Source organism: Thermobia domestica, chromosome 3, assembly GCF_964235325.1.
Source record: "Thermobia domestica chromosome 3, izTheDome1.hap1.1, whole genome shotgun sequence".
Taxonomy (NCBI): Eukaryota; Metazoa; Arthropoda; class Insecta; order Zygentoma; family Lepismatidae; genus Thermobia; species Thermobia domestica.
In genome coordinates, this window is record NC_137456.1 from 108760674 (window position 1) to 108771837 (window position 11164).

Consider the following 11164-nt stretch of genomic DNA (forward strand, 5'->3'; position numbering starts at 1 on the left):
AAGAGCAGTACGTACAGAATAATAATTATACTGGGGAAATGAAATAGCTGTGAATCAAGGAAAGAGACTTTCCTTAGTGTGACCGGGGTTGGAAACAACCGAATCTGTAAAAATATTCTCATTTTATCAGTTTTAAATCAAAATTTCAGTTTGGATTTTTTTTTGTTGCACGACAAAATTCTGTTTTCGAGATTTGTAAGATTTTTATTTTATTTAGATAGGGCTTTTTTTTCAGACAACATTAAGATCTTCTTTGTGCTCATTGTCAGCTCCACTCGTAGCTCGGTGTCCTGTGTCTGTAGTCGTGGTTCACAACCTATTTCCGGATGGGATGTGGAGAATGAACTGCAGGCCTGACAATCGGACTGTTGGTTGAGATGGAAGAGACTTTGGGATCTTTACATTTTGGGCCAGATTTGAGTTCTATTTTCCGCAGAGGATTGGCTTGGTGAGTGTATCAGTGGCTGTTGATGACGAGCCCATACGGGCCCAGTAGGTTCGGTGTCACTAGTCAGTGGTGCATTCGACATAGCCTGTAGTCTCAAGGAAAGGGAACATCATACAAAATACAACAGTATCAGCATTTTATTTCATCATTTATCATATTTATTTTTATTTTTTTAAAAGTAAAAATACATTCTTTCATGCGCATGTTTTCATGATGTACGATGGAAGGGAAATTCGAAGTAAGATAGAAAACTTTTCCTCAAAAACCTTTTTTAAAATTTGGTGCCCTTTTTACAGAGGCGGCCTTTGGAGGTGGCGACTGGGGCGTCCGCCACAGGCCCCGCGATAGGATATTCTCTTGTCACAGTCAGCTCAAATATACGGGGCCTCTGCAACATTCTAATGTACCGTAGCTTAGAGTTAAGTGGGTACTTTGGCCAATAATACTGTGTGGGGAATTTCTTCGGAAACCAGTTTTCATAAACCAGAACTTCTTACTCAATATTTGGGGCCGCGGTGGATCAGTGGTAGAGATTTCACCTCTAGTGCTTGGGGTCCCGGGTTCGATCCCAGCCCCCGCCAAGTGAACTTTGTGGTGGACAAACACCGTGTGCGTGGGTTTTCTCGGGGTTCTCCCGTTTCCTTCCACTTTCTTCATTCCGCCATTTCATTCATTACTCATCATCACCGTCTCCTTTAGCCTAACCGGCATAACTGTGGGACGTAAAACTCAAAGATATCATTTTTTCATTTCATTTTTTTCTTACTCAATATTTTATTTTTAGAACCCTTAAATTCCCGAAATCTACACCATTACTATGAAAGCATTTAGCATGATATTTTTGGTTTTAAAGTACTGTAATAATTACGCCCTTGAGTTTCGGATTAACAATGGGTCAACAAACAAGGCGACGCTAATACCATGCACGTGACTCTAAATGGCCTTATCTCAACTTTTCTTTGTTGTTGAAATAGAGTGAGAAGTCATGTTGTTTGTTGCTTTTGGGTCAGAAGAGTGGTCCTGTTGCTACGGACACCTCTGAGTCATCGCTTCCAAGAAATAGCTCCTATTGCACGCTTTGTGTAGCACCTCAGTTTGGCTTCGGAATTCGGACCGCGCAGTCGTAGTGAGATGTGGATACGTAATATTATGATTAGTGCGTGAGTGTCTTCCGATTATTCGTTTATTGGTCAAAGAATAAGTGACCATTATGAGTGGCAGAGACAGAGACAAATTCCGTAAATACGAAAGTGGTTCTGCGAAAGCCAAGAAACGGAAATATAAAGAAGATTTCGTTCAGAAGCAAAAGGGATCTTTGGACAAGTTTGTTGTAGCGGTAAAATCAGCGGATCAACACCAAAAACTTGAGAACACGGATAATGATTTGTTTGTGACTGTGAGCGACCGGTGTGATGCGACAGACCAGGTTGTGATACCAAGTTTTGCGTCCGACGAAGAAAACAAACTAGCCGGCAACAAAACTGCAAACAAGCAACAATGACAACTTGGTGCAATTCTCTGGGGACAACGTTGTTGCAACAGACCCAGAAAGTGACCTCTCCTGTGAAAGCGCGACCATTCCTCTGCATACTTCTGACACTCTTCAAACGACGAGCACACTGTTCGAGGACATATACAATCCAGGTAATTGGAAACATATTAACAGTGAAGTGCGTGACATGCTAGTGGAGAAGGGTCCAATCAGGCTAAGTGACTGTGAATACCCAAAGGACGAAGGTAACAGACATTTTTCGAACAATTTCTTTACACGCAGGATGCCGAACGGAGAAACAGTGGATAGGCGATGGCTAAGTTATTCGAAGATCAGAGACAGAGTATTTTGCTTTCCTTGTAAGTTGTTTGGCACGACAGCTACTAGAGGCCAGTTAGCAAACGAAGGCTGCTACGACTGGAAGTATCTTGGTGATAAACTTCAGCACCACGAAGTTTCTGTAAATCACGTTAAGTGCATGACAGCGTGGTTGAAGTCAGCTCGGAGAATGTCGAATGGTAGCGCAATAGATAACATGATGCTAGAACGAATTAGAAAAGAAAAGCTGCATTGGCGCGCAGTGTTAACAAGAATTCTAGCGATTGTACAGTACCTTGCCGAAAACAACAGCGCATTTCGTGGGAGAACGGAGAAACTTTATGCGCCAAACAATGGTCAGTTTTTAGGCTTAGTTGAGATGCTGGCCAAATTCGATCCAACCATGCAAGAACATCTCCGCCGAATTAAGAACGACGAGAGACACGACCATTACCTCGGGCATAGGATCCAAAACGAGCTTATCTACCTGATGGCGTCAGAAGTAAAGGGGAAAATTATTGATAAAGTGAAACTTGCTAAAAATTTTGCCGTCATCCTTGACTGCACGCCTGATGTTGGCCACAAAGAGCAGATGTCCCTAATATTGCGTTTTGTGGACGTATCAGATACGGTAGTGAATGTGGTGGAGCACTTCATCGAATTTCTGGATGTGGACAACGCAACAGGAAAGGGGTTGTCTGAAGCTCTTCTTGCCGCACTGGCGAACCTCGGCCTGGACATCGCCGATTGTCGTGGCCAGGGGTACCACAATGGTGCGAACATGAAGGGAAAACACCAAGGAGTTCAAGCGCACATTCTTCGCATGAACAGTCGAGCATTTTACACTCCGTGTGGCTGCCATAATTTGAACCTTGTTTTAGGAGACATGGGTAAATGCAACTCCCAAGCAGTGACGTTTTTTGGTGTCATACAGAGAATATATAAATGCTTTGCTGCCTCGGCTGAAAAGTGGAAAATTTTGGAAGAATCCGTGCCTTTCATGACTACAAAATCACTTTCACAAACGCGGTGGGAGTGCCGCCTGGAAAGTGTGAAAGCGCTGCGTTATCAGACGAAAGAAGTCAGGGAGGCACTGTTGACTGTCGCAGATACCGCCAATGATCCGCTAGTAAAAAGTGAAGCCGAATGTCTTGCAAATTATGAGCTCGAAAGCTTCGAGTTTATTCTGAGCTTAATCATATGGTATGACATTTTATTTGCTGTGAATGCTGTCAGCAAAACTTTGCAATCAGCTGACATCCAGCTCGATGTGGCAATACAGCAAATCAAAGGCCTTGTTACTTTGTTGAGAAAGTACCGGGAAACCGGATTCTCCGATGCTATGATCGCAGCAAAGGAAATTGCGTCCGAAATGAACGTAGCTCAGAAATTCAAGGAACAAAGAGTCAATGCAAGAAAAAACAATTCGATTATGAGGGTAACGACGAAGAAACATCTTCGCCGGAGGAGTCCTTCAGAACAGGATATTTCTTATGGATACAGGATCAAGCACTTACCTCAATGGAAAAAAGATTCGAACAACTGGAAGAGTGTGCTTCAATATTTGGATTTCTATACAACTTGAAGGGTTTGCGGTCATTGAACGACGATTATTTGTTAAAGTGCTGCATGGATTTGGACAACATGTTACGCGCAGAAGATTCACCCAATTTGGACGGAATTGACTTGTGTGCAGAGTTGAAGATTTTTCGAGAAATGCCTCCTGATAACATCAATGCAGCCCAAGAGTGTCTTCAGTACGTTTGGCCCATTCGAGATTCATTTCCCAACATCGTTATTGCATACAGAATTATGTTGACAATTCCTGTGACAGTTTCCAGCGCGGAAAGAAGCTTTTCGAAGTTGAAACTTATCAAAAACTATCTACGATCAACAATGTCGCAAAGCAGATTGTGCGGTTTAGCTATTTTGCCCAGCGAAAAGGAAGTTGCATCAACAATGGACTACGAGGACCTTATCAACGATTTTGCACAGCGAAAAGCCAAAAAAGTGGACTTCCGTCTGTGACCGTCAAAGCAGCTGCTTCGTAAGTCAGTGATAGTTTTATTATGTGTTCTAGTTTGTTGATCTTGCATGCATGTAAAATGTTTCCGAATCATTAATGTCGTAAGTTATATCGACCCCCATGCCATAAGAACCTCTTACCCCCTCAAAAATTTCACCTATGTTTCCTGGCTTCGGGGGGGGGGACTTCGCCTACCGAACCCCCCGCCCGGGGCCCCGCATACTACTAAGGCCACCTAGCAACTCTGGCTACAGGTACCAGAATATAATCAACCTTGCAAAATACTATGGTCTATATAATATGTGTGTTTAAAGTTTTATTGCAATATCTAAAATAGTTAGGAGGGGAAAATATTTCTCAATCCGAATTTCATATATAAATAAGAAAAAGTTGGACATGCATATAAAATAAGTTTCCAACCACGGTACTATACATCCAAATACCATGATTAATAGGTCATTCTATTCAGAATGAAACAAGATTTTAAATTATACTATGTGCATGTGTTTATAATGTACAAAAGAAAAGGATTTTGGATAAGGGATTTTGGATTTTTCTTTCTTTTAAAAATTCCTTGTTTGAAATTTGGGAAGCCCTGAAGCGGTACCAGTTACAAGATCCTGAATATAAGCTACCTTGAAAAATACTATTTTTATATATATTATACGTGCTAAGTTTCGTTGCAATATCTAGAAGAATTACAAGGGGGAAAACATTTCTTAATCCTGTTTGACACTACAAATGAGATACTTTCTGAGAATCGATTCCAATGATTTGAGTTGATTTTGAGTATAACGTCCCGTTCAGTAGCGAGACGTGGACCTACTGATTAACGTGGAATCTGAACCATATGAGCTCCTACCGTGAATCGCACACGTGTCTGCCACGCCAAATTAATATGGCCAATTTTGGTCCAGGAATTATTCCTAATTTAGATCAGTGCTATCTGCTGATCCGTTATCCACTACCTATGGACACGCCATGTCCTGGACTGGCAACACTTGGTAGGTGCTTAACAATGAAAAATAATGTACTCTGTACTGTAATAATATCAATACTGACCACTCAAAAAACTGAATGTAGGAAGTAGATTCAAATATTCTACTTTCTACAATATTACTACACATTTTATAAAATCCTGATAAAAGTCAATTCAGCACTCAATCCAATCTGGTTAAAACAAAATACTACACTGTTCACACTCGTCATCATTAAAGTCGATAACATTGTCTAGGCAGGAGAATTATCACAGGAAAGTCCATTACAGTGTTCTCACATGTAGGAACAATCTAACCCTACATTTCTACATATAATTTGCTCAAAGTTATCCACAGCTGTGAGAAACGAGACGAAGATCACCAGGTGCAAAGTGCTTAGAACTTGGTACTGGCATCAAAGCTTTCCTTTAACATATTCCATCTACACGATAACCATCAAAAACGATAGTGATATTTCTTCCGTATGTGCTTACAATATACACTGAATGCTCACTGACTTGCAAGCACCCCGACTGGTAGTGTTGCAGAGAAAGAACACACTCGAAGTTACATGTTGGCAGACAGAACACTGTTATAATGGGAGATGGGCAAGATTTATCCGTATTTAATAGGGCATGATTTTGGGTACCCGAGTAATAGGTACGTCAATAACGTAGTCAGGAATACTTGTCGAATGCGCCCATTCCTCTGTAGTGAAAGTGTACAAGGAGTGGAAAGAATATGTAGTAACGGTCTGCAAGAGACGGAACTACGGAGGCATGCGGGCATTCAAAAGGTGGGGCGAACATCTCGTCAAACAGCGCGTGACAACCAAACGTACCATCAGTGTCTGGGAATTAAGTGACCAATAAAATGGTGTATGCACAACACCCATATCCACGCAACTATATTGCGTACATCAACACGCATGCAGTTCTACAGCAGACTACACACTCGTTACCACTCCTTACGACTCGTCACCGTAGACTTCGTCGCATCCTGGCATAGGAACATGCTAATTGGACCATGGATAATAGGAAAACAGTGTGTTGCTCCGATAAATCACAGTTTGTGCTACTCCTCTCGGCTGAGCGTGTCCATGTGTGGAGCCAACAGCACGAAGCTATGAATCCCTCGTGCATAGTGCGTACTGTATAGGCAGGTTGGGGCGGCTATATGGTTTGGGGATTATTCTGTTGACATGGACTGGAACCGTTGGTGTGCATGGATCACAGCGAGACATCCGTTGTGTACCTGCAAGTGTTTGAGAATCACATACCCCTATAATGCAACATTTCTACCCATATGAAGATGGCATTTTCCAGGACGGCAATGTATGGTGCCACCAAGCCAGGACTGTACTTGCTTGGCTTAAGGAACATTTGACGGAGTTCCAGCGTATGAATTGGCCCTTAAATCACCCGATATTAATTCTATAGAAAATTTGTGGGATGTTGCGGAACGTGTTCTTCGCACCATGACTCCTGCACCAACATCTGTGGGCTCATTGTGGGATGCCATCAGGAATATATGGTGTGAAATCCCCCGTGGAAACATATCAGCAAGTACTAGAATTCATGCCATGCGAAGTTTAGGCCGTCCTCTGAGCAAAAGTGGACCAACAAAGTATTAGGCAGTATCATATTTTGTGGGCTACCGGGCCTACCGGCGGTAGCCCTAGAATATTACAAAATAAATTTATTATAATATAAACAAAATTATGTTAACAAGCTTAGCCTTTAATATTTTCTTTCAATAATACAAGTTTCTGAGAACTGTATGCATTTAGAAACGTGGGGTCTTATGCAGAGTCGTTTTGACATATGATTAGCGCCATACTAAAGGCAGGAAACATGTTAGTCGAACTCTTTAGTATGACACTAATCACGCATCAGAACGAGTCTGAATAAGGGCACGGATTCTGTATGCACGTAGTCTCTCTCGCTAACTTAAGAAGCCTTCGATATGACAACTCAGCACGAAACCACTCTCTACACTGTATATAGTTACCACAGCAAGAATCATATCAGCGCATTCCCTGTCGCTCCACCTCCGCCCACAGCATACGAAGGGGATGAAAGGTAACACTGGTTTCCTCTACAGAAATCGGTTTGTTGGACGTGGGATAAGAGTAAAGGAGACTTATACGAGAAATGACGGTGCATTTTGAGTGTGTGTGAGAATTGTCTCCGACATCCTGAATCTCGTTCCGTAGCGGTTTGCATCAACACAACGAAAATTTAGTTTTTTTTTTTTTTTTTACAGTATTTTGCGATAGTTGGCATAGCTGTTATAATTATTTGATTATATGTATTTCGATGCGAAAGCTTTTCAGACTGAACCTCCTTCGATGGCTAGTAGCCTATTTCAGCGTTCTTTATTATTGAGACAACTTCCATTAACTTCCAGCCATCCAAAACAAAATATAATAATAATAATAATAATAATAATAATAATAATAATAATAATAATAATAATAATAATAATAATAATAATAATAATGTCGCAGTTTCTTTAAAACACTGCCAGGCTTAACAGCCTTTTTTTCTCAGAATCTTCCAAAAGCTCAAAAAAGTTTAAAAAATGTAAGTAAAACAACAACAAAAAATATTTTCAAAAGTAGTACCAACCGGATAAAATTTTAGATCTAGACTTGTAAATACAATAATAGGCGGCGCCAGGATTTTGGTAATGTGGGTGCAGGCTAGGATGGGACAACACACCCTAACATTGTTGGTAGAACGCTCTGCACTATTGAGCCTTAATATCTCAAAAATAATCAATAAATTTTACTCAAAAAAAAAGAAAGAAAAAAGAAAGAAAAGAAAAAATAGAAAAACACGGTATGATAGCAAGTAACTTATAAGAAACTGAAGAAGTCACTCAAATATATCCAAGCATAGGAAACAAGAAATATTCAAAATAGAAATGATTATTGAAGGAAATCTGAAAATCGAAGTTAATGTGGTTGCAGCTGTACCCACTGCACCCACTGTGGCGGCGACTATGAATACAATGATACATTCAAAATTCTCCCAGGATTATTTGAACACGGAACCACGTCCATCAACGGCGCATGCCCTAGCGACTAGATCAATAGGGAGGGCATAGGTGTAACTAGAGGACAACTAGGCTCCCTAGCAATTACTAATTACTCCAAAGAGGGTGAGCTCATATTATTATTATTATTATTATTAACTATAATAATAAAATAATAATAATAATAATAATAATAATGTACAGGGGTTATAAAGGTTAGTGTTAGCCCAAGCCTCAAAACCAATGTTCGCCACTGGTATTAGGTAGGTGGTCGTAATTCAGTGAACACTTAGTGTTGTTGCTACAGTTTTGAATAGCATTTTCCTAAGTACAAGGAACATAATAAATAGAAAGTCCATCAATCAGTACAACTGGTTTCATTTTCTGCTTTGATCAATTGCAATACAGCCATAATATATGTGATTGTACACTTTTTCGAATTTCTCATTATGATAGTCATAAATCCACTCTATCCTGCCTGCGACTGTAATCCAATAAGCCACATAAGGTTGGGAGGAATTAGATACTGTGAAGATTGGTCGTAAGAGATCTTACTTGTTGAAGTTCACTTAAGTCTTCAATGACCACTGACGAAAGATCTGTGTTTCTCTTTTTCATTCGATACAAGTACTCTCGGATAGTTGCGGCGTTAATAAAGGACTCAATTGGAATTCTATTAGCTGTTATCTGAGTTTCGACCCAGATACCTGGCGTGATACAATAAATCTCTCCCATAGTACGAAAGGTGCCTTTACTATCAAGACTTTACACATTTAAGTAAACATTATCAAAAACATGTTGGAGAAATCCATCTGAATGAATAGCTGCGGAGCCAGCGTTAATGATCGATGTTAGGTAGATTGTAGCTTCATGGTAAGATGCTCACACTCCCATGATGAACTATGTTTATGAAGTGATTTGAACCGTATAATCGATGTAGGTTTAGAGTAAAGCTTGTCTATATTATATGCTTGAGAGAAACGATCTAAGTCTTACAGCAAATACGAGAGCGCGATTTATAACAACACACTTACTTTCAACTTTCTGTTATTCACCTGAAGTTTCGTTTTTTGTAACTTATGATGTAACAATGTCAAGACTTTCTGGAATAAGATTTTTGCCCCCCTTAATCGTATTCTTAAAATTAGCAATTTCTTAATACTCTTCCTCCGCAACTTTTCGTGCACAGCGCCTTTTCTTTGTACACTAGCTTCACAAATAGAATGTAAACCATTTTTACAACTACAGTGTCTACGTTCATTTCCACAAATTACACAAATAAAATAAAAAACCTGAGACCGCCCTTGTCTTCCGTGCACGAGGATACTTCTTACTATTGCACTACGTAGAAAATTGATGGTATTTCATGTAGAAGTGGTAACAGAACACAGAAGAAACGCAGATCAGGCTGTATTCACACTTTATATTCGAGTGTGAATACAACATCATCTGGGTTTCCTCTGTGTTCTATTACCACTTCTACATGAAGTACCACAAATTTTCTACGTAGTGCAATAGTAAGAAGTATCCATGTGCACAAGACATGCGATATGCGTTAAATCTCTCCCCCCCACACGCACATAATCATAGATAAACTACAAGGGCACTACACATGCACATATAGAGTACAAGGGCAAAATGTGTTAAAGTAAAATGACAATAAAGAACACAAAGCATTAAAAAATCGAGTCCCACACACACATAATCATAGATAAAGTACAAGGGCAGTACACATGCACATATAGAGTACAAGGGCATAATGTGTTAAAGTAAAAAGACAATAAAGAACAGAAAGCATTAAAAAATCGAGTTTAGCTCTACAAAAGAACGTTCCATTGAAAAGCGAGGAGGAAAAACTGCACCTCGTCTTCCTCCTCGAATTTCCAATGAAACGTGTTTTACAACAGCGAAACATGTTCCTTTCCCTAAAAAAGAGCCGCATCCCTACCAATCCATAAGACAACTTACCGATGCGGAGCAGCACGTGCTCCTGCATCACACCAACAGCACAGCACTTTTTTATTTTATACTTATTTCGACGATCCCACGTTTATACAAGAAGCAGTTCACGTAAAACGAAATAAACATTACAATCCTCCTTCCATCTTGTTAATGACTTCTTTTTCATACCATGCTGCCACCTACCGCTGCTTATGTCAGTGTGTGCAAACCCATCACTAGAAATGCATCTGTGCTTAGAGTTCCAAGATGTAATACGATCAGCGAGGAATTTTCCTCAATTTATACACGTAATTCTAAGCATTATAATTCGCATTGAAATGACCAGAAACTAAAAGTAAACATAAAAAAAGCAAACTTCGCGTTACGTTCTTTTCACGAAAACCTGTACGGAATGACTCCCAAACTTCCTTTCTGTCTGCAAATACCGCTAAGCAATCATGCTTGACTTGGTACTACTAGATACACTCAGACATTTGCTCATCAGCAGTCGTGAAGGTAAACACGACTGACAAGGGAACCTTCCGAAAATGATAGTTGCAGTGAAAGATGTGGCCTATGCCAATTGAAAGAGCTGTAACAGAGATGAGCATTCCCAAAAACTTAGCTGCCCATAGCAATAGGTTCAAGAAATATAAGGGGCGGAAGTTCGGGAAACAGCAAGGTTGGACAAGGGGGAAAAGTGCAAATTCCGCAAAAAAGGGGGGACACGGCAAAATACAATGGTGATAAGTGATGTATAGAAAGAGACTTGCCACAATAGGGAACAAATGAAGGCTACCAGTAGGGTTAACAGTGTTGTCAACTGCAATAAAAAGTACATGTTTTGCAAAGAACACTGTATGAACTGAGTGCAATATTCAGTGTCATGTAGAACATAAGATATGACGTGTATAATCAGTGGT

At 40.1% G+C, this 11164-nt stretch overlaps 1 protein-coding gene across 1 annotated transcript; it reads left to right on the plus strand.

The window, feature by feature from the left end:
- Positions 1-2127: 2127 nt before the first annotated feature.
- On the plus strand, positions 2128-3843 carry LOC145681904 (zinc finger MYM-type protein 1-like). Its single transcript, XM_081753506.1, has one exon. It carries the CDS (start codon positions 2128-2130, stop codon positions 3841-3843), a length of 1716 nt encoding a protein of 571 aa, XP_081609632.1.
- Positions 3844-11164: the final 7321 nt, after the last annotated feature.